This window comes from Zalophus californianus, chromosome 2, assembly GCF_009762305.2.
Source record: "Zalophus californianus isolate mZalCal1 chromosome 2, mZalCal1.pri.v2, whole genome shotgun sequence".
Taxonomy (NCBI): Eukaryota; Metazoa; Chordata; class Mammalia; order Carnivora; family Otariidae; genus Zalophus; species Zalophus californianus.
The window spans coordinates 150,695,052-150,722,890 of NC_045596.1; the positions used below are offsets into that span (position 1 = coordinate 150,695,052).

General features: G+C 43.3%; 1 protein-coding gene and 1 long non-coding RNA gene across 4 annotated transcripts in view; one reads left to right on the plus strand and one right to left on the minus strand.

Annotated features, from left to right (window-relative positions):
• Positions 1-3,679: 3,679 nt before the first annotated feature.
• On the minus strand, positions 3,680-26,917 carry LOC113924530. 2 transcript variants are annotated; one of them, XR_003520699.2, is made up of 6 exons: positions 26,836-26,917; positions 25,033-25,139; positions 16,834-16,973; positions 15,566-15,627; positions 10,441-10,561; positions 3,680-6,450 (listed from the first exon to the last, which is right to left on the minus strand). It is a non-coding gene; the product is annotated as an uncharacterized LOC113924530 (long non-coding RNA). The 2 variants fall into 2 exon arrangements; XR_003520698.2 differs by lacking the exon at positions 15,566-15,627 and having other exon boundaries at positions 16,840-16,973.
• Positions 26,918-27,002: 85 nt separating this feature from the next.
• Positions 27,003-27,839, plus strand: part of PINX1 (PIN2 (TERF1) interacting telomerase inhibitor 1) — an 87,500-nt gene continuing 86,663 nt past the window's right edge. Inside the window, exon 1 of one of the 2 annotated variants that reach the window (XM_027600441.1) lies at positions 27,003-27,145. In XM_027600441.1, coding sequence (XP_027456242.1) covers positions 27,127-27,145 — 19 coding nt within the window. In that variant the 5' untranslated portion in view covers positions 27,003-27,126. Of the gene's footprint in view, positions 27,146-27,455; positions 27,758-27,839 lie in introns of those variants that run through there. The other variant, XM_027600442.2, reaches the window with a different exon arrangement.

A 27,839-nucleotide genomic window follows, 5' to 3' on the forward strand; every position in this document is an offset into this window, starting at 1 on the left:
CTCGTGGAACATCTTTCTTTTTCTCCCCTCCCCCGCCCCCCCAACGTAGTTATATAAAGGAGGGAAGTTAAGTAGGAATCCGAGAATTATTTATATTTTATACATAATAGTACATATAATATATTATTGAGAGACAGGCAGGAAGACTTTGTGAAGTAAGCAGAAAGGCAGTGGAAGATTTTGACGGACTCAGAGATGGAGGTCCTGGGTTTTCCTTCCAGGTGTGTCACTAAATCAATAGGAGAGATGCAGAAGAACTGTCTGTCCTCCTTGTGCCTCAGTTTCGCCATACATAGGATGACAAAGCACTGAATTTTCGGGGAGGGGAGGCAACTACGCTTTCTTGAGTCTTCAGTGCATTCAGAGTGAGAGTGGGTCTTTAACTACCTAAGAGATTTAATTGCTGTGTGTTCAGAGACCATGCTCTATGCTCACAACATCCTTTCTCCTCCTCAGGACATCTGGGCTTGCTCGGGGTGGGGGGGAAGACACATCTTTTTAAGAGTCAAGAGCTGTTCCAGGCTGAGGTTATCCTGGCATCCAAAGTCTTCTCTTCAGCTAAGTGGTTCCCACGCAGCTTGGAAGGAGATGGGATTGGTAGGCAGTATTTCTGGCGAATGCCATCGAGCTTCTGTCCCCTCAAGTCTTACCTTTTCTTGAATCCAATAAGAATCCATGGGCTTGTTTTCTCCAGGGCATACAAGGAGTTTGCCATCTTCTATTTTTTCTACCCAAAACTCTGACAGATACCCCACTCCCACTGCTAGGAACCAGCATACATAGTTGTATTAGAAGCACCTGTATTTCCAGTATTTGTGGTTTTGCAGACACTGGTTTCTTGGCAGACAGATGCAACCTGTCTCCAAATGGGCCTTCCCTTCCTCCTCAGATCTGGAGACGAAGCCAGTCCTCTAAGGTCTTCGGGGCTTCTTGGCTCAGCAGTGAAATGTCAAACCTGACAGCCGACCATGTAGAAAATGAATATTGCTTTTCCCACTCTTCAGAGGGAAGACCTCAGAGCTCAAACACTTCATAAGCATCTTGTCATGGGCATTTCAACCTGCTGCAATGTATGTGACTGTGAGGATTGATCTCATTACTGACAATTGGTAGTGGACATCTTTCAAAATATATTGAAATTTTTATTAGGTTTGAATAGCACTTGCTACTTTTCCTCAGAGTAAGGTTGAATGCGAAGGGGCAGGATTCCACAGAGATGTGGCCGGTACTACTCTTTTCCTGCCTGGCTGTTTCAAGGCCAGAATTTGCCAGATGGAGCAGCATGAACATGCTGACCTTGTGCAGGGGTTGAACTTCTCTCCCCCAAACCCCCTCCCAACATAACATTAGCCAGGAGTCCCAGGAACCTGTTAGAAAATTTATTCACCATCCCTAAGAATAAATTTGTTCCGTTTGAGGCAAAGCTAGTAGAGAACGTCTTGATCCTAGAATTCAGCCCCTTCCTCATATCTATTCCAGACGAATAATCAGTACTCTAGATCCACAGATTATGAATGCCAGCGAGGCCCAATCTCCTCCCTGTACAGATGAGGAGATTGAAACCCATAGAGAGGTGAAGTAATTTTCCCAAAGAAATGCAGCTAGAAATTCGCAGAGCCAGAATCAGATCCCACATTGAAATGCTCTTTCGTCCCTCTTCTGACTTACAACCAGTAGCTGAGAGTCTCTCTTTTAATTTGTGAATTCAGGTATTTCCCAGAATATCATGCTTTATATAAGTCTCTGGGAGAGAAGAGTTTATTTTTTCATGATGACAGGCAATGTGAACTCACACTTAATACACACTCCCTCTCCAAGTCTATCCCTCTGTAAGTCAAGAGAGTTAGGATTTTGAATGAGAAATGAGCTGATATCTTATTTACCTCTATTTTTGAGGAGCAAGGAAGAACAATGAGAGTCAGAAACAGCAGAATCTTAATCTATAAACTGCCTTACTAAGTCTCTTGCTAGAACAGATTTTTCTAAAAAATCAGAGTAATCTGTCCATCCACCCAGCCACCCCATCTCTTGTCCAGCCTTTCTGACTTTCTTGGATCTTTTCCATTCCCAGGGCATTTGATCTCTCCAGAAAAACTTTTTACGGTTGCTTTTGGCTATGTGTTTCAGGAAGTCCACAACTTCTTAACCTCAGCAAGTCTTCATAATCTGTTTGTTTTTTTTTTTTTTTTTAATATGCACTTCTCTCGGCTAACTTATTTTCTTTATTTTTTTAAGTAAGCTCTTTGTCCAGCATGGGGCTTGAACTCACAACTCTGAGATCAAGAGTTGCATGCTCCACCAACCGAGCCAGCCAGGTGCCCCTCTCTGCTAACTTTTCTCTCAACCAAGCTACCAGAAACAAGTGTGTTTTCCTTGTGCAAAATGGTGGGCCCAGGGACTTCCTTGGGTGTCATTCTTCTAGAGGTTTTCTGACCTCGCCTTCCCCTTCATAGGAGCTTAGAAGCACCTGGTTTATCTGGTCTCTTTTCCTTTGGGAGGACTCTTTGAGGTTTGTCCCCATAAGCTTATAAGGATGTATCTAGAATGTTTATATTTTAATTTGCAAAATAAAGTCTGCGGTTTGCTACTGAAGCCCCTTGGTTCCCTATCAGTGTCATCACTGAGAAGGGTCCAGTGAGTCCTGCCTTCCTTTCTCCCAGCCTCCAGTATTTAAAGGTCTTATTCTTATTCGATGGAGAGATATCTTTGGCTCCAATTAGATTATAGCGCTGTTTCTCTAAAGAGATCAAGTACCCTGAGTTGAAGATTTTTATAGAAATGTATTCCTTTAAATGGCTACCATTCCTGCCTTTTCCAACTCTACCCCTGTAATAAATGTGATGCTCCCCTCCCCCCACCAGCCTTCAATCAGGTTCTAGAGGAAACTGAATGCTGCCAGGGGCCCAGGAAGGACATTCATTGTCCTTCTTGGTGGTGGTTCCCCTGAGAAGAAGTGGCTACAGTGACTGCTTTGAGCTATCCAACCTTAAGGCGGAGGTCTCCCTTTGAAATGTTGGGGCTGAAGAGAGTCTTCAAAGAAAACGCCCCTCTGGGGCTTTGTAAGAGAAGAGTACTTCTGTCGTTAATATGTTAAGGCTAATTGGCAGGAGTTTTGAAAACAGCCACCTGCTTTTCAAGGTAGTAAGAGCAGAGCTGAAGAATATGACACTTGTTCAAGCATTAAAGCCAACTAAAATATCCTAATCCCTGCAGAAAGAGCGCTGGGTTCTAATATTGGCTCTGCATTAACTCCCCATGTGACTTTGGGCACTTAGCCACGGGGTTCTGCCTTTAAAATGAAGGATTAAGCTAGATAATCTCCAAGAGGAATTGTTTTGTATTGTGGGTAATTTCAAACCATATATTTAAGCACATATTAGAGTCAAATTATTCAGTGAAGCCCTACAGACCTACCAATCGACTTCAGTAATGATCAACTCATGGCCAATCTTGTTTCATCTGGACTCCCACAGCTTGATGATCACGTTTGCTTCATTATAGATTTGTCATGGTCCTTGGATTCCTGGATGAAATGTTGCCCACTTTTCTTAGGACCAAAACAAGACAGCTTCTACCAGAGAAAGGTCAGGCAGAGCACTAGTCCCCCGATGGCTGGCCATTACAACCAGCATTTCTCTTTCTGAACATCTTGTCCCACTAATGCCCCCGGTGGAGGTGGCCTTCAGTAATTAGAGCACAACCATTGGGTCCAGGACATCACATCCTCAGGCCCTTGCATCAGACTGTAATCTCATTCTACAGGATGAGGGGATATCTGTGTTGTTCACTGAGACCACATGTGGTTCATTTGCTGGAGTAAGTGGTTGTACCTTTTAGCAACTGCTTGAGAGCCAGTTCTTGAATTTCAGGGTCTTAGTAGTCCAAACACCCAGCATCTCGCCAGAAGATGCTCAGAACGGCAGGCAGCTCTCAAGGTTTATCCTTCCCACAGCATTTCACGGTCCATCTCCTTTACTCCAGAATAAGAAGGAAAAGATTCTCGCATCTGTTTTGTTCAGTATTCTGTACATCTCTCTGTGAGTGACTTCAAAGGAGCTTCTATTACTCCCCTAAGAACCCGCCACCCATGGGCTCACAAACCTTCCAAGGATCTCATACTTCTATGGACTTTGTAACTGTCATTTGATCAGACACAGGGGAAATATTCCTGAACCCTGAAAGGCTAGTCCTGTTCTCCAGGTGAACATAGGTCTCCCTGAAGCATGTGAATGTCAGGCCTGCCTTTCTAGGACATATGGTGTTCAAGGCCATTGAGATGGGCCATAGACAGTCTATAGCCAAGGACTTAACCTAACTGCACAAACCTTGGTGCTTCCACTTTTCACTCAATAGCTGGGTGAGCATAGCCTGCCCTCCTGAAAGAACTTCAAGAAAGAGAGTCTGGAGAATAAAATGCCCCAAGTCAGGGATAAGTCTTCTTTTCCATGGAGCCTTCCAAAGGGCACGCCCTCCGCTACTGCGTACTGTAAATTCAGAGCTTCGGGAGCTGAGGCCTCCTGTGCTTGGGGGGAAAGGTAGCTGAGGAGAAAAGGAGTCCTTCTCACCTTTTGTTTACCTTCAATCTGGCTGAATTTAGCTGCCCTTAACTTCTAGTTTGCTAAAGTCCTTATTGCCTTAACAACCACCTCAGAAGCAGTCAGAACCAGAAGAGAAAGCCCCTTTGTTGGCATTCATTGTTAACCCCTACACCTGTCCCTGTCTCCCCAGTGCTGCTGTGCCTGAAAAGAGTCCCAGCCCCGTCTCCAAAGCACTGGGTTAGCCTCTGCTGAAACAGAAACGTACCCAGGCTAAGAACAAACCCAGAACTGCTCAGACGGGGAGAGATTCCCCACACTACACTTACACTGCTGACAACCGTGGCTGTCCTTCAGACTTGGCTTTGCTTCAGATCTGGACTCCTCACGCACCCTCCCCTCCACCTCTTGTTCCAGAGACCCTCCACACCCCATCATCCTCAGTGCCATTCCTGAAGACCATCTAGACTTTGTGTTCTCCTGAACATTCTACTCACCTTCAGCTGCACCGTATTTCGTCAGCCTCTCCACCAAGCTCTTTAAAACGAAAGGCAGTTGCTGTCTTCCCGTGGACAATAATGAATGTATCTACTGTAAGTGCAGACCATGTAGAGAAGTGGCTGGGTTTATCAAAAAGAGGGGTTTTGTAAAGCCTGTTTATTTTTTTAAGTCAGTTTTGAGCATTTCTATTTTACCACCCTTCACATGGTTTTGGGGAACCCAAATTGTATCAAGGTCTCATGCCAAAACAAGCCAAAAGTTGTTTTCTTTACCTTTTTCCTCCATGCACCATGATTTAAATGATTGTTTTAGTGTCATTTTAAATGTTTTCTTGTGACATGTACTGACGATAAAAGTCATCTTGACAAAAAAAAAAAGATTTATACATGAATCAGAAAGTATTTATTTCAATTTTGTACCTTTCCATTTTAATACATTATAATGTATTGACTCAACTGAGATAATATAAACAGTTCATTTTAATAACATGTGTCTGCGTGTGGCTTTTCCTTTATTCACGGTCAGGGAGGGACAAATAATCGTGGAGTGGAAAATTCTGGGGGCTTATTGGCATCAGTGTGAGCAGAGTGTTTCCTCTGACCCAACAAAAGGCTTCTCGGCAGCAGCCGGAGACCCCCCCCCCCCCCAGGAGTGGAAGAGACTTTACAGGGGAAATGAGGAGGTAAGTGAGTGGGCCCTCCAGGCATCAACTACCTGCCTCCTGATATCCTGACACACACTTCCCCATGTAGGGAGCATCATAGAGATGTCACTACTTACTTGTGGAGCCTGAATAAAGCCTAGAAATCAAAGGTTGGGATAGGGGCCAGAAAGGGGAAAACCCAAAGCAGATAAGCTGAGAATCTAGGGAGAAAATTCAGTGCTAAAAGTGTTGGGGGGTGAGGGGTGGGAAGAAACAGAAAACTTCTGGGTTAGATTTTCTGGATGCAACACTTTCTTTCCCCCAATACCTGGGTGCTAGAAATTCTGCAAATGAATCCCTGGGGCAAGTTGCCTTCAAACAAGACCCACTGACAACCAACCAAATGGCTTCTTCTTGCTTCCTTAGTATAATTCCTTAGGGCTTCTAAATATAAAACTGAATACAACCATACTCATTTCAGGCTCTTTACTGGAGGGTGGGAGAGAAGGTGGGCACAGGAAGCGGCGGGGGGGGGGGGAGGACCTGGAGAAAGAGGGAGGAGCTGTCAAATGCAACTGCATCCAAAGGGCATTAGGGATAACTTTCCCCAAGCATATTTGGCAAAGGGGGTGGTAATTCCGTGAGCCTCATGATATTAATCTCTAGTCTTCTCTGTATGTTTGAACATGTTCTAATTTTCCAAGGTGTCATCTGGGAGGACAGAAACACTACTTGAAAGGAATCCATCAGCCCTTTCCATGTGGGACTCCTCTGAGAAGAGAGAGAGAGAGAGATTATATGTCTAGGACTCTGGGAGGTATGTCTAGGACTCTGGGAGGAGAGATGGATGTTCTCAACAATCAGCCATTTGATTGATCTCCTTCTGCAACCCCATTCTCTCCATTCCCTCCCTTTTCCTCCTCCCCCACCCCCTCCACACTTTTAAGCCCACAAGTTTCTACACTTGCCCTTTTTGGGCACCTCCCCTCTGGCCTAGGCTCCTTGAGTGCAAGCTTATTTCGGCCAGCAAGAACACATCAGAGGAAGGCAACTCTAGCCGGTGAGTCAAGGGACCTCCCTTTGATTCCTTAATCACCCCCACATCATCTCAGCCTCTTCTTCTGGGAACATTTGTGCATTCCATACAGGAGATTCATTAATGGATTATTTTGAGTCCTAAGCCAATACTTTAGAAATGATCAGTTGCCAATTATATAAAATAGGAAGCTCTTCAGGCTTACGAAGACTCATCTACCAGGAAAGACATAGAAAGCCCCTCCCACCCATTCCTTTCCAAAGCTCTTTTCCAAAACTCCCATTAAACTGACTGGTAATCTTTAGCTTGCAGAGGATTTAGCTGTTTGAAGAGAGCTTGAGTTCTAAGGAAAGGATGTGGGAGGTGCTTATTATTTTAAACTGAAATCCTTTCTAAAGTGAGTTGATCTGCTTTGCTAACCTAGTTCATCAAAGGCAACATAGAAACCCTTTTCAGATATGTGGAAAATCTGCCCTTGGGGAATATGAGTCCAGAATTTGAGATTCTTCCCCTGTGCCAATGTGTATCTGCAGTTGGGGATTTGTGATTCTGGGTCCTCTTTTCTCCTTAACTTGTAAAGAGAAGTTTGGACTGCCTTGGTCCCTGGCAGTTGAAGCTGAATGAGAGGCTATTGCAAATAATCCCCATAGTTAACTGGGTGAACTGCTATCAAGTTCACACTTGCTGGCCACACACAGACACACAGACACACAGACACACGTGCGCATGATACCCTACTACCAGGAGGCCCCAGTGCGCCACCCATGAGTCCCTGGACCCAGGCATCCAGTCAAGGGCTACAGAGGCCTGTTTAGACACACTCTTCTAAAGCCAACAGAGGAGCCATCCTTCCTCTGTGCCCTGTTCATCTTTCAACCTAGCTTTCTTCTTTCTGGCCCCTTCTTTTGCTTACTCTCCTCTCACACCTGACCTGATTTCCTCCCTTCAGTGCCACAAGAAGGGAGAGATCACCATGGGACTGAGAGTGGAATTCTTCATCCTCCCTACGCCAGACGTGGGCAGAGTAGAAAAGAAGTCCAGGTGGCCTGGGTCCCCCTAAAATTTTTTGACTAACAGAGCTCTGAGAGTAGATCTCCAGCTATTTCCTTGCCTTGAGTCATTCTCCATCCTTTGGAGAGATTCTTTTGTCTGGTGCAGAGTGGGTTTGGGGGCATATTCATTCAAATAAACTCAGAGTCCTCTTCTAATAACTTCTCGAATGGGGCAGACCCACATGCCAACCCCTCACTTGATATATATCAAGCCAAGGAAGCACATACATTGATGCAGCACCTTTAGGAAAAGAACCTCCCTTCCTACCTCCCATCCACATACACAGGGATGGCAGAAATGTGAGGCTTGCAAATGGGCACAGGGGAGACATATACAGGGGAAGGGGAGCCCCAGAATCTTTGGTAAACATCATGGGGCTACCTGGGACAGAGCTGCTTCTCAGATCCCTTCTGTACCCCTTCCTCAGATGTTGGAAAGGGAGCATTAATCTAACTCAAGTGTCGCATTGTCAGCCCAGACTGCAGCCTGCGAGGCTTCCGGTCAATGGGAGCTGGTCTGGTCTCCTGCACAAAGAGGGGCAGAGGTTTAGGAGGCTCCTTCTAAAGGACACATGACACAATGCTTAGGAAAATTGTACACTACAAAGTAATAATAGTTAACAATATTTATATGTACACTGAAAACCCCTCAACTCTCTTTGAATTATATTCTCATCTTATTATGTAAACTCTCCTCATCTATATTCTTCTGAAGAGGAAGGGCCTTGGGCATTAGGGGAGGAATTTTATTTTATTTATTTTATTTTATTTATTTATTTATTTTATTTTATTTTATTTTATTATTTTTAGAGAGAGAGAAAGCGGGGGGCAGGTGGGAGAATCTTAAGCAGGCTCTACAACCAGCAGGGAGCCCAATGCAGGGCTCAGTCTCACGACCATGACCTGAGCCAAAATCAGGAGTCAGACACTTAATCAATTGAGCCACCCAGGCACCCTTTTTGGGGGTGGGGAGGAGGGAGGAATTTTAGAAGCTGTACTAGGAATACAGAAAATCTGCTGTGTCTTGCCCTCTGCCTGGAAATACATAAACATCAACAGAGAGAAGGAAGGAAAACACTGGGGAAGTTTTTCATTTTCTGTTTGTTTTCTGGGAGTAGCTGTTCCCTTATAGACTGTGAACCAAGAGGCTAGAATCACAAAATGATGTTGGATGACTTCAAGAAAACATACATGCCTCTGGAAAATCAGCTCTGCTTAGAGCCTAGACTCCCAAGTGGGCTTTTTCCACTCCCACCTGATCCTCCTACTTGGTGAGGGACCGTCCCCAGATTTGCTTTCCAAATGTCCTTACTAAATGTCAGGTAAGAGTGAAAGGGAAACAAATAACCATCAGACAATAAAATACAAAGACCTGAGCCCCCATGTTCTGTCCCTCGCCACTGCCTTCTGCACATGATCTGAGCTATTTCAGCTCTAGTCCTAGTAGATTGGCATGGCCTCCAGACACCATACCTGAAGCCCTCCTTTCTTGGTTCCTGGCCTGGCTCCATGCAGAGGACCTCTTCTTCTTATGGGCCACCCCACCCCCACACAAGCTCCCTAATCAAGAGTTTGCCAACTTTTTGAATAGGCCAAGAGAGCTGAATCCCCTGGACAATGTTCCTGAAGTTTCTCTGCCCCTCTTCTGTTTCCTCTGAGAGACAGGATTCTATTCTCTGGTGACTGATGCAGTAAATAATCTCACCTTTTAGGTGAGACCCCAAATCCACAGAGGCAGCCCTATCCTTATAATGCCAATAATTAATTATTAAAATATTAGTTTCAGCTGTGCTGTCAGGATGCCTGGATTTAATTCTTGGCCCTTACTGTCCATATAAACTTGTTAATATCTCTGCACCTCAGTTTTCTCATCTGTAAAGTGGGGACAACAACATCATCCACCTCGCAGGGATTTTGTGAACAGTAAATGGAATAATATATGTAAAAAAATGTAGAACAATGCCTGCTTCTGACAAAGATTCTCTCCTTGACCAACCTGTAGCCAGGTTCCCCTGAGCCCTCTCATCCACTGGGCTTCAACCTTGGCCTACAAAGACGTGAACAAAATATTAACACAGTTTCTAACAACTCAAGTCTGCATCTCCTGGATGATCCTAGCCCCCCTCTTAAAGAAAACTCAAAGCTGCCAAAAGAATTTACTGTTTGTTTCAGGCAACACCTGAAGATAGGGCCCTGTCTTCCAGCCTCTGTGGGAGGGGAGGAGCCTAACTTGGGTACACCCCAGTTAGCGAACCCAGATGGGTTTCACATGGGCCAAACCCCTTCCTGCTTTTCGTGATTTTTCACTTGCCTGACTCTGTTGAGACCTCTCTAACCCTCCTCCCTATGCTCTCATTCTCCCTTTAAAATGTCTAGTCCCCTCTGTACAAGTCAAAGCTGAGTTCAGTTCATGTTGGATAGACCCTTTTACCTATTGCCCTAGCGCACATATTACTGATTAAAGTCTGTCCCAACCACTTTAAATATTGTCCAGCTTTGTTTATCTTTGACACCACATAGTAAACTCAATAAATGCTAGCCGCTATTATTATCATTTAGCATTATATAATATTTTCCTTTTTGTGCTGGTTGCTACAAGCTCAAGGCCACTTTGGAACTTTAGCTCATGCTTATGGTACATATTTCTATAAACTAACTTTACCCTTGACTTACCTTATTTTTCCTACCTATATTTTCTCCCTTTGACCGGATTTCTTCATATTTTTAAAATATCTGTGGCCCATGTATTTTTGCATGCCACCTCAAGTTTTCCTGATGAAGGAAGCAATACATTCTAAAAATAAAATTAAAATAACAAAAAGTAAATATAGTAAGCTGGAAGATCAATTGCTCAAAGCTGGGTTTTTGTGGGTTTGAACATTTGCTTATGTTTTCTACAAATATATTATGGAGGTTGAGGCCTAGAAAGAAAACTTAATGTTTGTCACCTCCCCATCTCACCACAGAGTTAGAACCAACTAATAAGGATAAAAAGTCATAAAGTCTAACGGCCAGAAATCATTGTTTCAAAGGCTACAATTTCAGGAGCAATTTGTGTGTGTTTAGATTTGGCTCTGTCTGTGAAGTCACTAAGTCGTGCAGGAGAGTCACCGCCTACCCTGTGCTTTACTTTTCCTACATAAGGATGTGATTAGATATGGTCCCTTGTTGCCTTCCTTCTCCCCTGGAACAGACATTCTGCCTTTACCAGATCCCTGGGGCTCACTGAGGTAAAGGTAAGCAAAAGCTGATGGATTTCGGGAAACAAGGCAAGAAAAAGAAAACCTATTTAGCTGCACAACCAGAGAGACTTAAGAGATGTCATAGAAATCAACCCCTAGATTACTCTGTTAAAGAGAGTTAATACTCCTTGCTCAATGGAGCCCCTATGTAGCTAGCTAGCATAGCTCTCTTGTACAATGGAAATTTCTTCTTCAATCCCCTTCCCTACCATCCAGTCCTCCTTCCTGCATTATCTGAGTGTAAAAATATGCCAAGTTCAGCACTAGTTCAGCTGATACCCTAGCATCCCTCCCTTCCCACCCACTAGACACCCCTCCCCCCCTTAGCCCTTATTCTTAGAAAAAGCTGGAGACAACGCTTGGAACTACACCAAAGGCAATTCCTGTCCAAATGGAAAACTCCCACATGCCCTCTTGTTTTGAACTCAACATTCATCTGGGTTTTGTTATATAGACAAAGGGTAAAATCATATAGGTTCCCTGGCCTAAGGAGAAGAAAAGTTTAGGATGAAAAATACTTGGGTTTTAGCTAAGGCATTCGATGACTGGGTTAAACACAGAATCATGATCACAACTATTACATCAGTTACTACTACTTCTTTATCACTTATAAATCCGTAGTTAGCTTGGATTTGCCAGTATTAGGAACAGGAAACCAGGAAGAAAGAGCAATGGAGGCATACTGATGGCAAGGCAAAGAGCTGCAGCAGACATGAAAGAAGCCAGAAGTCCAGGAGGGAAGTCCCCTTGGGTAGCATCTAAAAGGAGAGGTGGCTAAAATCCTGAGAAAGAATGAGCCCTAGAAGGGAATGAGGCTGTGGGGAGAAGAGGAGACCAAACAAGGACCTGAGGTGATAGCTAATGTTAGACATTCGGAGGAGGGAGAAATGGTAGGGCAGGGGGAGAAAATAAAATGTGGGGAAAGCAGAATATGATAGAGAAAGTGCTTAGTGAATGTCAGGTAGTGACAGAGAGGGAGTGCAGTGAGAGCTGGGGAAGGCCTTAGGGTTTGGAAGGAGGTTACTGGTGACCTTAGCAAGGTATCATAACGTCCTCACTCTGGGAAGACAGTAGAAGAGTTAGGACTCACCCAGCCTGGGAACACAGAGGAATAGGGTTTGTCAACCTCATCCCCCATTAGAAGCCAAATCTCTTCAGTAGATACTTCTTTTATCACTCACTGGCTTTGGCTTCCCCATGCTGAGTTTGACTTCGAAGAATCAACAGCTCCATGGAAAAGGAAGTGGCCCAGGCAAGATCCTGATAGTACCAAATGAGGTTCTTCTAACTGCACTTCATTATTACCTGGGAGTGTGGTGTTTACCCCAGGGCCCCATGTCTGGTCAAGAAGATTGGTGCCCCTGCCTCTAGGTGAGGCTTCTTCTCTGCCTTAAGTGTAACCCCTTCCCCAGCTGACTGAAGATCTACAAGGCTGCCACATGCACACATGTAGAGAGGAAGACAGAGAAAGCAAGATGGGCAAGCCCACCCCAGAGAGACAACCCTGGCTCAGGCTGTTCCTTCTGCCACCAGAAAGAAAGCCACATCCATGTAGGACACGGGACTTTCACCACGCATGCTGACCCTGAACACTAGAAAATGTGGTCCAACTGGTATCTTAAAACCTGGACCCCATCAGTTTAGTGTATCTTTAATTGTCTTATGGAGGAAGAAGTTGGAGGGCAGGGCACAATATATATCTTCCTGACCGCCTCCTTAACCCCCAACAAGCTGCTAACAAATGTAAAACGGTGCTTCCTAGGGCTTTGGGATTCGTATCTCTGGACTTTCTAGAGAGTTAACTTTTCAGAAGTGGTTAAATATGGGCAAAAGACCCAAACAGACATTTCTGCAAAGAGGATAGACAGGTGGTCAATAAACACATGAAAAGATGTTCAACATCATTAGCCATCAGGGAAATGCAAACTAAAACCACATGATAGCACTATACCAAAACACAGTGACAACGCCAAATGCTGGGGAGGATGACGGGAAGCGAGACCACTCATACATTGCGGATGGGAAAGTGAAATGGTGCAGCTACTCTGGGAAACATTTTGTCAGTTTCTTACAAATCCAAACGTGCAAATATGTGATGACTCAGCAGTTGTGCTCTTGGGCATTTATCTCAAGGATAATGGATATTTATGTTCACATGAAAACCTGTACAGGGATGTTTATAGTGATGGTCCAAAAATGAAAATAGCCCAGACATCCTTCAACAGATGAATGGTTAAAACAGTAATACACCTGTATTTTGGAATCCTGCTCAGCAATTTAAAAGGTACAGACTGTCGATACATGCAACATCTTGGATGAATCTAAAAACCAAGGCCATAGATGGCTGGCTTGACCTCAGTTGTCATTTTTATCAGAAGGGAGTTTCAAAGCCATGTTAACTTCTTCAGAGCTCCCCCTCAGATATCTAGGAATTTCCATAGAGTTGTGTCATAGGCCAATGCCAGGCAGGGCAGCCAAAAATGGACCTAGAAAGGTGGTCACGGTGTCTGAACGTCTGGGACAGGTGAGGCAATCAAGAGACTGGGGCCAGAAAACAACAACAACAAAAAAAAGAGTCAAACCAGGATCAAGAAGTGGGAGCCAGAGGCTTAAAGGAGACAAATTTGGAAGCAGGGGCTGGGACATCACGGGAATCAAAGCTTTGGGAATGGGAAGTGACTGGTGGCAGGGCAGAGCTGCCAGGAAGAGGCAGTGTGTGTTAGGAGCAATGGTGTCCATGTGGGCCCCCAACTGCAGTCAGCTGGATGTCATTCCCAGGGGTTCCCATGCCCATGTTTCTGCCTCAGGAGAATGCTGAATGTGTCTTTTGACATCATTGTGTGAATTTGATCTCTGGATGTGATTTTCTACTGTTGAGCTTTACAGATTTTGTGAAGGCTAAAGCTTGAAGCCCTAACATTTTGAGAGGAAGTATAAACAGAGGAAGAGTCTCAGGCTAGCCCTGCTGCCAGGGAGGCAGAAGGCATTTCTGGACCGGGATCAATAGAGCTTTCCTTTCGCACAGCTCTTGGCTCACTGATACATTCTCCCGACGACATAGCAAAATAGATTCCCCTACCCCCAGCCAGGGAATGGGTAGATAAATCTCAGCAAGACATCATACCAAGCACCCATTTCTGGTGTCTTGGATCTGAGAATGGGAAGTTGCTTCTCAACCTGTGTTCCTCATATGGCCGGAGGCAGGCTTCGGTGGGACTGCAGGAGACACCCCTCCAGGGAGGGGATGAGTCTTCCATTCTTTGGGTAACAGCCACTGGATTGGCACATTCAGGGAGTTTATATTAGACGCAGCTTCCCTGATAACTGACAAAAACAGACTCCCTGGGCTGTGTCGGTCCTCCTCAGGAGAAATATCCCCAAAGGCTGGTGGAGGAAGGGTGGAGCAGGGCCCACGGTGAAGTTCCACGGCAGAATTAGCTTTAAATAAGTGAGAAAACCAAGCTATTTCTGTCAGCCTGCTTCCAGACTCCCGTACCTCAACCACCACAACATACAGTTCTATGGAAATTCAGAATGCTCTTTGAAATGTTTACAGTTTGGTTTTGGTGGCAGTGGTGGTGGTGGGTAGTTTTTGTTTTTTTTATTTTTGTTTTGTTTTTGTAATAAAAGTCATCCAGAGCACATATCTCATTTCTGCTTTATGCCATTTTAGGCATATCTGTCTTCACTAGTGAATAATTGATTTGAAGGTAAAATCTGGTATGTTGGCTTAAAACTTCCATGGTTCTAACTTGCTTGCTACTGTATAGGACAATTTTGGTTTTTAAAGACTTGACTTTTGTGGGTATACATAGCTGGTACACAAATTGTAGAAAACTTGAAACATTTAGAAAGTATTAGGAATGTCTGCTTCCAGCCATAATGGAGTAACAGGGACTGGATCTATCCATTCATGTAGAACAACACAAAACTGGACAAAAGATACAAAACACTGGTTTTCAGACATTGAGCGGTAGGCAGTAAAGAACTGTGCCCTTGCCCTGCGCCCCTTCCCCCGCCCCCCCCAGAGATGGGACACAAAGGATGTGAGCCCTCTGATTGACCTTGTTTCCTGCCTGGAGAGTTTCCAGGCTGCACCTGGGGGGGGGGGGGGGGGGGAGGCGGGTGGGCAACAGAACCCAGAGGTCTCACAGAGCTGAGGAGACACAGATCAAGGTAGCGAGAATCCACAGGGCTGTGTTTGGAGAAAAGATAACTATACCAAGGGCTCCACATACCATCAGCGGGGATGCCTCCAGTCTTCCAGTGAGCATTGAGCAAGGGACCCATGTACAGAAATGACTTGGAAGGAACTACTCAAGAAAAACAGGCAGAAAAATCCCCAGGGCTTATGCAGGGCCAAGAATAACCTCTGTTTCCTGAGCAGGAAGAACTCCGAACACATGGAGCATTAAATAGAATCCTCAGAAGAGTTTTACCTCAGTCACGGGACCAGACAGACTACACCTAAACTAAAAGACTGGTGGGTGCCCATCTAAGAAAAATTAAAAGAAAGTCTTGAAAAGATCAAATTTTTCCCAAAAAACCTTACCTACCTCAGAACGAAATATTTAAAGGAATACAAATCCTCCAACACCCAATAATATAACACAGAATTCTTGTCATGGCATAAAAAAGTCATCAGGTGTGTGAAGAAGCAGGAACATATGAATCATAATCAGGAGAAAACCTTAAAAAGCATTTGGAAGATCAAAAAATAACAATAAACCTAACAAGAAATGACCTTAATGATGAAGGTATTATTGCCTTTTAGGCTTTTATTCAGTACATTAAGCTTTTATTAATTGATTAATTTATTAATTTATTTGAGAGAGAGAGGGACAGAGAGGGAGAGAGAATCTGAAGCAGACTCCACGCTGAGCACAGAGCGACTGAGCCACCCAGGTGCCCCTTGGTACATATTTTTTAAATTACTGAAATTATGGGGTGCCTGGGTGGCTCAATCAGTTAAGTGTCTGCCTTCGGCTCAGGTCATGATCCCAGGAGCCCCCTGTCAGGCTCTCTGCTCAGTGGGGAGCCTGCTTCTCCTTCTTCTGCTCTCTGCTGCTCCCCCTGCTTGTGCTCTCTCTGTCTCTGTCAAATAAATAAATAAAATCTTAAAAAAACCTACTGAAATTACATCAACTATGGATGACCAGATGTGGGTATAACTTGGTAAGCATTTCCCCATGTGTGTTATTTTTTTCTTTCCTTTTTTTTTTTGGTGATGAGAACCAACACTCCTTTGGGTTACCTCAAATAATAGGAAGTGTATTATGAGGAGACCACCAGGTAATAAGGAAAGAGGGTTCTCAGCTAAATTGACCAAGGGAGAAAAAAAAGATAAATAATTGGACCTCGCAGGAAGTGAAGGAATGAGAATTGCTCAGAACCAGAGCAGCTCCAGCACATCAACAGGAGCTATGAATATTCCCAATGATGCCCCACCTTAACAAGCCTCACCCCTCACCATCTCAGTATTCCTCCTCTTTGTATGTCATCTTGCTGCTTCTGTCGTACAGAATGGTTTCTGGTCTGGATCATTCAAATTACCTGACTTTCAACCAAATTGAGAACACTTTACATTAAGGGTTTGAGAACGGAGATGACAATGACACTCATTCTCTTGGTTATGATCCCATGACAGGACCTTAACATCGTTAGGACATTCATCTCACTCCCTCCATTCAGGAGGCTATGGCTGAAAGCAGAGGCAATGTGGGTGAGCCTTCTTCAGTCAAAACTTGCCTGTACTGGATAACCATCCAAGAAAAAGTCAAATGTTGGGGTATATATGTGAGCATCATCTGAACAGAAAGGATACACGGACCACAGCAACTTCCTTCATGATCACAGGGTGCAACTTCCAGCTCTCGGCCATCTAGATGGGGCCATCCACGTCCAGCAAGTTTGTTCTGGTAGAAGCAGGGAATTGTTTTTCATGGGTCATTTCTCCATAAAACCCTGTAAGAGGAGTGAGGGTCTATTTACTATTGGATTTGTTACTCTACCTTATTTAGAGGTTGGTACAATATTATCTTTGAGTCCTTGTATTTATGTAAATGAAAAAACCCTCAATATCTGATCTTAAACATTGACAGTGTTGTTTTTTTGTCCCCAACATTCCATTATGAAAAATTTCCAGCATGAAGTGAAGCTGGAAGAATATTATAGTGAACATCCACCGAGATTTTACTACACTTGCTATGTCACACATTCACACATCTATCCTCTCTCTATCCATTAATCCCACCTATTTGGGGGGCATTTCAAAGTAAATTGCAGACATCAGAATATGTTCCCCTAAATAGTTCAGCATAAATGTTGTTACTTAAGTTTCAATGTTTGTTAAGTTTTTTCCACGTCTACACAAAAAATATGCAAATCATTAAGAGTACACCTCTGAGTTCCCCCCAAAAAAGGCATTGAACTGTGTAGCCCAAATGGTTATCAAAATCTATGACATCATCATCACCCTTGAAAATTTCCTTGTGACCCTTCCCAGCCAATGTGTGCTCCGCTCTCCCAGAGACAACAGCTGTTCTGATTTTTTCACACCTAGATTTGTTTTGCCCTTCTAGAATTTCATATAAAATGGAATCATAGAGTATATACTTCTTTCACTGAGGACCATGTTTTTGAGATTAATTCAGGGGACAGGAAATTTTCTCTTAATATTTTTAGGTAGTAACTTTTTTAGCCTTTGGAACCAGACAATCTCTTGAAACTACTCAACTCTGCTGATGTAGCCAGAAAACAGCCCAACAAAAGATAAACGAGTGGGGCTGGCTGTTCCAATAAAACTTGTTTACAAACACAAGTAGCCAGGCCCATAGGCCATGGTTTGCCAAGCCCATTAAATGTCATTGTGTGTATCAGTAGTTTGTCTTCACTGCTGAGTAGTATTCCACTGTAGGAATGTGCCAATTTATTTATCCATTTGCCAGGTGCTGATCACAGGGGCTGCTTCTAGTTTTTAGCTATTATGAATAAAGCCTCAATGAACAATCTTGTACAAGTGTTTTTGTAAAAATGTTTTCACTTCTCCTGAGTAAATACCTAGAAGTAGAATTGCTGGGGCATAGGGTAGATTTATTTTTACTTTCATTCTAAATGCATAGAAAATAAACAACAAAAAACAGCTACCAGGCGTCAGTGTGACTTTTACTTCTCTTTCACCAGGGAGAGATAATTATAACCACATTCTGTAAAAATTTCTTCTCTCACTGAAACTTCTCTCCCTCTCCTGACCTTTCCTTCCTTTCAAAGTGGGATCATCACAAACAAAACTTTAAAAACATACTTTGCATGCCTATCTCTACGACCTAGCTTCTTTCTACTTCCTAGCCCAGACTGCCAAGAGGAAGACCGACTAGTTCAGCTGATCACCGTCCTCCCATGCATGGCCAGCTTTTCACTGGCATAGACTAGTGGCATGGCGTGGCTGCATACCTCATCCAATCAGCTCTGGCCTGGCGAAGTGGTTCAGAGGGTAGAGATGGGGCTTCTCCCACTCTTAGCTGAGCAGTGTCCTTTAGTGAGGATGGTAAATGTGGCTGGCGTCTTAACTGACACATAACTACAGCGATTAATAATTCCCCTATTGTTGGGGACTTACATTGTTTTCAATTTTTCATCTCACATCTTAGGCTGCAAAAGACACGTTGGGACACAAATATTTGCATGAAATTGGTAACATTTCCTTCCAGACTCCCTAGAAGCCATATTACTGGGTATAAATATCTGACATCAGTGATTCTCCCACTTTGGCATCAACATTATTTGCAGGGCTCCTAGTTTCTGTCTCGGGAGGGCTAGTGCGGGGGCATGAGAATTTGCATTTCTAACAAGTTCCTGGGTGATGCTGACCTGGGAAGAGGAATTTTTTTCTTCTTCTGATGCTTTTACAGCACTTTGTGCCACTTGAAAATATTTAACACAATCTGCCTTGCCTTAGAGTTAAGTTTGCACGTATTCATTTCCTCCCTAGAACAGGAGCTCCATAGGTTCTGTATTATCTTTGTATGCCCTAAAGTGCTCAGCAAGAATAGTGTGTTAAAAAAAAAAAGCAGCTTGTTATGTCCTTAATCTGCCACCTAATTTCCTTGTTATTGTCTCCTTGTGGTATTAATGCTGTCCCAACTTCCCCCAATTTTATTTGCAGACACTTAAAACTAGTTGCCACTTAAGCTTTGGTTGCTTGTTTTGATTTCTGATAAGCAATAGCTGTAATTTTTCATGTCTGGATTTTACACCCCCTCTTGTCATTAAGTACCCTTGATCCAAATTTTCCTTGAGGTGGGTGATAGTGGAAGGAGGTTGTGAGGGAAGTTAGGATGGGTTGGCTTAAACAGTGCCAAAAACGCATAAACCGAGATCTTAAAAATAAATTTTACCATTAGCATCCTTGAAATCAAAATCAAAATGAGATGTTTGTGAAAGACCTGGAAAGTAGTAAAGCGTTCTCTAAATTATGGAATTATTTTTTTAAAGATTTTATTTATTTGAGAGAGAGAGAGTGAGCACAGGCGGGGTGAGGGACAGATGGAGAAGCAGACTTCCCGCTGAGCAGGGAGCCCAATGCAGGGCTTGATCCTGGGACTCCAGGATCATGACCTGAGCCGAAGGCAGATGCTTAACCGACTGAGCCACCCAGGTGCCCCTAAATTATGGAATTTTTAATATAACACCCTAGGTCATATGATAAACAGAGGGGAGGAAAACACTTAGAAAGTAACTTGCCCAACTTTATCCCTGTCACAGTTCACACAGACAAAAATCAAACATACTTAGAACATTTGGACCAAAATGCAGAAACTAGAGGGTGGATAAACAGCACATTCAGACCAAAGTTAGGAGAGTCCCCATGAGTTTGTATCACAGGAACCGAAAAAGTTCTTTTGACTCAGATTTGTGATATTTCTACCCCCAAAAGTAAAAGGGTAAAATGTTTCAAATGAACTGGCCCTAACTGCCTCAGAACATCTTAAGTGAGAATCTTTCCCCCTGGTTTATTTCACACATATCCTACAACCTCCCTCTTCATCTAAAGCTGTCATCTAAAAGAGGACCCACAACCCATTTTCAAGATTTTTGTTTGATATGCAATGCACCAAGGAAAGTACCTGTTTGCAATTACATATATGAAATGTTTACTATCCATTTTTAAAAATATTTATTTATTTATTTTAGGGGGGAGGAACAGAGGAAGAGAGAGAATCTCCAGCAGACTCACCACTAGAGTGTGGAGCCCATTGTGGGGCTTGATCTCACGACCCTGAGATCATGAACTGAGATCATGACCTGAGCTGAAACCAGGAGTCAGCCACTCAACCAACTGAGCCACCCAGGCGCCCCACTTACTATCCCTTTTCACAAAGTTTTCCCAGTCATTTCCTGATAGGATGAAGCTTGTCCTCTGCTAGATTTCTCAAGAAAGGCTCATGGTTGTGAATTGTTTAAAACTCATTTTCTATAGACTTGACACTTGAAGGATAACTCGACTGGATATAAAATTCTTGATTCATATTCTCTTTCCTTGAGTTTCTTAAAAATTGTTGCTCTATGGTTGCCTTGCTTTCTACATTGATATTGACCTAATTCTTTTGCCCTTACTATTGTAAAAAATTAGTTATTAACTTGTTTACATTTATTATTATTTTGCTTGGGGATTTTTCTCTTTGAGAAAGTCTAATAATTTTGCTAGAATATGTCTTGGAGTTGATTGTTGTGGCTCAGTTTTCCCAGGTACTTGATAGACTTTTAAAATATGTAGAATCAGATACTCTTATTTCTGGGAAATTTTCTTGGGTAATAGTTGTAAATGTTAGTTCTGTTCTATTATTACGTTTTTCTTCTTCAGGAACTCCAGTTTTATATATCTCTGTAGGATCTTCTTTGCCTCTCCATTTTTTTTTAAGATTTATTTATTTAAGAAAGCGCACGTGTACACACTCATGTGAGAGTGTGTGCAAGAAGGGGAGGGGCAGGAGGAGAGGAAGAGAATCTCAAGCAGACTCCCCACTGACTGGGAGCCTGATGTGGGGCTCGATTCCATGACTCCTGAGATCACAACCGGAGCTGAAACCAAGCATCAGAAGCTCAGCTGACTGAACCACCCAGGCGCCCCTTCTCTCTTCCATTTCAACAGCTGACCCTGTTATTTAAAGTTCTTTCTTTATCTCATTTTCATGCTCTTAGTTATTTGGTTAGCTTTTTTCAAAATCTCCTTTTAACTTTTAATTTGAATATACTCCTTTGGCCACCTTGTAATTTTGTCCTCATTTCTGATATGGTTTTGCTGTTTTCCATTTCTTTCTTGTGTTCAATCAACTTTTTTTGTGTGTGTGTTTCTGTTAGTCAGAATTTCTGATTCAAGTTATTTTGTCCCCTCCACATCACCAAATAATTAATTTGATGTGGAGTATTACCTATAGTTTTCTTCTGTTTTTGGTTGTTTTTGCAGGGGTGGATTTTCATCATCTGAAATGTTTCCATTCTCGCTGTTTTCTTCTTATAGAAGCCTCGTATAGATGAAGACTATTTTTGTTTATTAATTTCATGGACAGGCTCTTGGCTAAGGGGTAGTTTTTAAGACTCCTACTTCAGGAATACCACTTGCTCTCAGTGTGGCAAAGTGCCCTTTAAAATGATAGTTCTCCTTTTGGTATGTGTGGAGGAGGAAACTGGGGAAGGAAATACGTGTTCCTTGATTTTTTCAAAATCTCTTTTGTTTTGCAGCACTCTAAATTCCCTCTTCCTACTCTTTTCTTTCTTTTTTTTTTTTTATCACCTAGTCTACAAAGGAGACTTTCAGAAGCAATGACACTGGTTCATTGCTACACAGAATCGTCAGTATTGATACTTGATCTCTGGCTGCTTTCAACACTGTTGACCACTTCATCATTCTCTGAAATATTTCCCTCCTGTTTCTTCTCCTATCTCTGAAGCAGTTCCTTCCATCTCTCCTAAGATTCTCATTCTTCTCTTCTGGCTATTAAATGTTAGACTTCCTCAAAGCCTGGCCTTCCGCTGTTCTCATTCCACACTCCTTCTGGGTGCACACATCATTGTCCATAGCTTTATTTAACATCTATATTTGCATGATTCCCAATTTTTTTTAAGATTTTATTTACTGAAAGAGAGAGAAAGCATGAGCAAGGGGGAGGGCAGAGAGGGAGAAGCAGACTCCCCACTAAGTGGGGAGCCCAATGCAGGGCTCAATCCCAGGATCCTGAGACCATGACCTGAGCTGAAGGCAGACACTTAGCTTGACTGAGCCACCCAGGTGCCCCATGATTCCCAGTTTTCATCTCTAGCCCAAACCTGTCCCCTGAGCTCTAGACTCCTATGTTTAACTGATGATGCTCATACTCAAAGACACCTCAATCATATCATGTCTAAAACTGAGCTTTATTCTTACCTCCAAATGCCTCTGTTACAGTTACAGAAATTTTGAGATTTCCTTGACAACTTTCTCTCAACTCCCAAATATCCAGGTTATCATCAATTCCTATTGACCTTACCTTCTAAAAGTCTCTTGAATCCAAAAACTAATCATCACTTTGACAACCACCTTCATTTCTCACCTTAACTACAATTGCCTGCTAATTGGACTCCCTATAAACACCTTTCCCCCTTCAATCTATTCTTTCCATACAACAGCCATAGGGACCTTTTAAAAACTATAATGTGTGTTCCTCCCCTACTTAAAAATTCTTCAATGGCTTCCCATAGTTCTTGAGACAAAGACCCAAATCCTTGTTATGACCCACAAGGCCTTATAAGAACTGGCCTCTTACTTAGTTCTGTAGCCTCACTTTACCTTACTCTGCATTCAGCCATATCAAGTCCTGGAATAGGCTATGTTTTAATTTACTTCTCACTTCCTTTTTTTTTTTTTCCCCAAGGATGGTATATAAGATCACTTTATTTCACAGGGCAAAGGTTATGTAATACCCTCTGGACACTATGTAAAGCATTAGAAGCCAACTATACGTATGTTCAGTACTGGCCAGAGAGCTGTTCCTCTTCTAGAAGTGCTGCTTTTTATTGTGGCTTATGGTAACCATGCAACATGGAATGTTGGGAATGACCCTGGAATCCAGAGAATGACCCATGGAATCCAGGGAATGACACTGGATGCCACATGGGGCAAGCTGTTTTGCCCAAACTCTTATCCCCCAAATATACCTTCTTTAGCCAGTGAGGGCCTGTTATAAAAAGCCTTGGGGGTTTCATGAAGAGACTACTATGCATTACAGCTTTTGCCCAGCATCACCACAAAACTTGAACTATTTTGGTTAAATAGCCCTTTAAAAGCTGACAGAAGAAAAGAATATCTATTGTGAAACTGTCTAAATCCCCCAATTGCTGGCTCCACACAGTCAGATATGGTGATGATGCACATAGTTCTGGATTAATAATGAAAGCTTAAAAAGCAGAGAAAAGCTGCAGGGGCTTTGGCTGGCTGGCTCTCCCCTCAGGAGCCCTAAGCATCATCTCCTGGTGCCTTTCCTGATATGAGAGGGTTTTCACGTTTGAACAGCCTGATGTCATAGGTGACCATGTTGAAGTTGTCCCAGGCACAGAGCTTCTTCACCAGCAGGTCATAGTCAACCATGCTGCTGTACGTTCTTGAGGGGACAGTCAGGGCCTTGCTGTGTCCCGGGCCTGTGGCATAAGCAAAGCTGAGAGTGGTGTCAGGTGATGAGTAGCTGCTGACGGGGTACAGGTGGTCACAGATGATGAAGACATTGGCCACTGACTGCTTACGGATGTTAGTCTCCCCAGTTTGTTCAAGTTCCAGACTCTCTGGGTTCAGTTTGGAGAGGACAATGCGCCTTTGGCCTCCTACATGCTGTACAGTTCTCACTTCCTTGTGGAAGATTTCTTGAATTCTCCTAAGTTAAATCCCCTCTCATATTCTGTCCTAGCCTCATGTCTTTCTCTCTCCAGCATTTATCTCAGGTCTAATTTTATATTTATGTATGTGATTAACGTCTGTCTTCTCTGCAAACTCAATGAGGATAGGGGTCATGATGTTTTGTTCACCTTTGTAACTCCAGCAGTGAGCACAATGTCTGAAACAATAAATATCTGTTGAAATAATCATTCTAACCTCTATTTCCTTTAAAATTATAACAGTGCTTTATTGAGTACTGTATTGAGTGCTTTCTATGTGCCAGATGCCATTTTAAGCACTTGACATGTATCATTTCATTATTCCTCTTAATAGAGGAAGGGGGAGGTAAAGTAATCTTCCCAAAATACACAGCAGGTTACCAAAGCTAGTAAGTGACAGAGCTAAGATTTGAACCCAGGAAGTCTGGCTTCAGAATCCAAGCTCTTAAATGTTATATTATATTCCCTTTAATGCTCATATCACTGACTTATGCTTTTCTGATTAATTTTATGAGAGTCCTTCAGACCTGGAAATAATTTCAGTGATCATCCTTTTTTCATAGATTGGATCAGTGATATCAAAAAGGGTGAATGACTTGTCCAAGATCACACTGCAAGCAGGTAGCAGAATTTAGACTCTATTATGTTTTCTGCCTTTTTTTGTTCCTGCATTGTACTGGCCTGGTGCCTCTTAGGAATGAGCTAAGTTTAACTGGCAAGATTCAGTTCTATTTCTTTTATAGATACAAATTTTAGTGCTGTATCTGACATATAGTATAAAGATGTAGTACAACATATGAGAATTCCTTTTTGCAACTGTACAGAATGTGTAACTAGCTTTTATAATTGTCTATGTGTGGAGTGGCAGGGGGGCAGGGGATTGATTGTGATTTGCCAGAGCTAAAGAAAAGAAGTAGCAATCATCTGTCTCTGATCTTGGTCTTTGCTTGCCTGAAGGTAGGGGACTAGGTCAGACCCAAGTCAGATCTCTGAACCTTCTAGGTTCAGGTCTTTGAAGTATATTGAAAGCATCAATCAACCTTAACTAAAGGTGTTCTTCATACAGAACTTTTCTTGAAAAGAAGAAAAAAGTATATTTTAATCCCAAGTTCATTTATACCTTTGGTTGTTTGATGGTCTGCTGAGCAAAGTAAGGTCTGTAGATCATCAGCACCCACATCCTTGGAAGCTTGTTAGAAATGTAGAATTTCTGGCCCTATCCCAGACCTGCTGAACCAGAAATGGCATCTTAATAAGATCCTCAGATGATTCACATGCACATTAAAGGTTGAGAAGCACTACTCTGAGAGGGTCTGCCAAGAAAGAGACTGAAGAATAAGACTGAATGTCTTAAACTGAATCACCTTATTTTTAAAAGCACAATATTCATTCCCAGCTGACAACTTAAAACATATAAATAGAATTCTACACATTTTTCTAAAATCCCACACTTGACAGTAGTTTTTTTCAATAGATAATCTTCATAGATTTTTCATAGGCACAAGAAATGCTGGAGTTGGAACAAACCTAGGACACTATTAGTCTATCCTGCATTCACCCAAATGCAAAATACCTTCTATAGGATTCTTGTGCGGCCTCTGATTGAACATTTCCAGGAAAGGCAGCTCACCAAATTACAAGGCACAACCATTCCTTGCCATTCACTGCCACACTTAACAATCTCAGTTTAGTTCTGACCATCTATCACCTAGAGATGGCAACAGTGTTGCAAACTTGTCTCAATCCTTCTGACCATCCAAGAAATAAAACCCTGTTCCTACAATCATATACCAACAAATGCCGTGCTTGCAAATTTTGACTTTTTTTTCAATTCACTATTGTCCACACTTATGTAACTACCTTCTATTTTCTCTGGTCTCATTGGACAGATCAGCTAATTATCCAAAGACTTGGGTGATCCTGCCTTTCTAATTTTGGCAAGTCCAACTCCCTGTTTTCCATGGCACAATTTATGGGATTCCTGACTTAGCTATAAAATTTCCATTAATTTTGCATCTCCTTATTCCGCCCAGCTCCTGGGTATTCACTAATAGCGGTAACTATTCTTTTGTCTCTTTTTTTCTGATTTTTATGAAACTAGAGAAGCTAACCTTGTTTGTCTAGACTCCTCGTTAAAGGGCAAATTCATCTAGAACAGGAATCTAGTCCTTTACACGGCGTTTCGTGGCACCTGGCTGCTTCCTTTATGTTCTGCTTGTGGGGGCTAAGACTTCTATCAATACCATCACCTTAAGTTCACTGGAGAGTCAGTCACCTGTGCAAGATGTCCTTCCTATCTGTCTAAGATTCTCATTGCCAGAAGTTCATTAGAACTCCCCTGGAGACCGAGACACTTCAGTTAAAATTCACAGATGGCTATAGAGCCCATACCATACTCAAATTATTTTGCTAGGTGTTGGTATGGATAAGGAGATGATTACGATAAAGGCAGAGTTCTAGAGTGCATGTTATAAAAGAAGAAACAAAACAACTTAGTCTTGTTGAAGACATCATGTTAGAGACCAATTTTTTGCCACATTTAGTTATCGTCTTAATTTGGGGTCCCATAGATAGATAGATATGTATCTACTTTACCTACTGCTCTATCTCAGAGGGCAGAGCACCACAGTGCAAAGTCTTCCCCTCCAGGTGAGTTTCTCAAACTCCTCATACACGCAGTTTTAAAACGCTGACGGCCCTAAGGGCTGTTGTTTACATGTCTCTTTCCTCATGAGACTGTGAGCTAACCGAGGGCAGAGTTCATGTTTTATTTCCAGAAAGCACCATGCTTGGCATTTAGTAATCAATACTGAGAATGATACAGGTAACCCTACCGAGCGCTTGCCCTGTGGCAGCCACTCTTAGAAAGGGTTTACGTATAACCATTTAGTACAGGCACTTGCTCAAGCGAATGAACCCATACCCTTTTCTCCACCGGCTTTAGTTCCGGAGACCTCCGACCTCTTCCCCGGGGCGTCCGCGCTCCCTCACCTACCGGAACTCCTTCGCCCCGCCCCCAGAACGTCCGCGTCCCGCCCCCTCGCCGCCACGTGATCCGGGGCCGGTCGCACCTCACTAACGTCACCAGCACGCGCCCTGGCTGCTGCTGTGCCCCTGGTTTGCGAGTCCCGTGATTCTAGTTTCTTCGCGAGCCGGCTGCTCGGTAGCCGCCACCGCTCAGGTCCGGAGACTCGCGGCGCCCCAGGCTCTCGACATGTCGATGCTGGCTGAGCGTGAGTTGAGGGCGCGAGGGTGAAGGTTCCAGGTGACGCGCCCGGCCGGACCGAGTGGCGCGGGGTGCGGGTCGTCGGCGCGCAACGGGGCGGGGGATGCCGGGGGACGTGGAAGCCCGGTTCGGCTCGCCCTGCCTGCCGCGGAGATTTCCCAGCCCACCTTTCGCCGGAAGTTAGCTACCGGTCTACTAGTGAAAGAGACTGCGCGTGTCAACGTGGGACTCTTGTCCTTACGCTCAGGTCTGGGCACGCACGCGGTGGGTTCAAATGGGAGCCAGGACGCGGACCGGGCAAACCCTGAGCTGTTGTTTCACTTCGCCGGACCTCAGCTTCTTCTGGTTAAAAAGAGGCGGTTGGGCCAGCAGAATCTCTTCAGGCAGTGAAATCCCGTTCTCGAAGATTTATTGAATCCAGAGAAAGAAAAGCAAGGGGTTTAGAAGCATCAAACACAAGAAGTTAGCCTTTTTTAGGGAATGCAGGACAAATGAGTGATTCTAAATAAGACTGACGGTTTGGACTTAGTTGGAATTGTTAACATTCTTGCATGACAGAAGTGTTGGCTGCAACGCCGTGCCCTGCTTTTTGCCTTTGACATTTATCTTCACTTTACGAGTAAGTTCATTAATTCCCTCTCTCTGGAGAGGCGATTTGACTTCTGAGCGGTATCTGTCGCTATGCCTGCCACTAGGTGGCA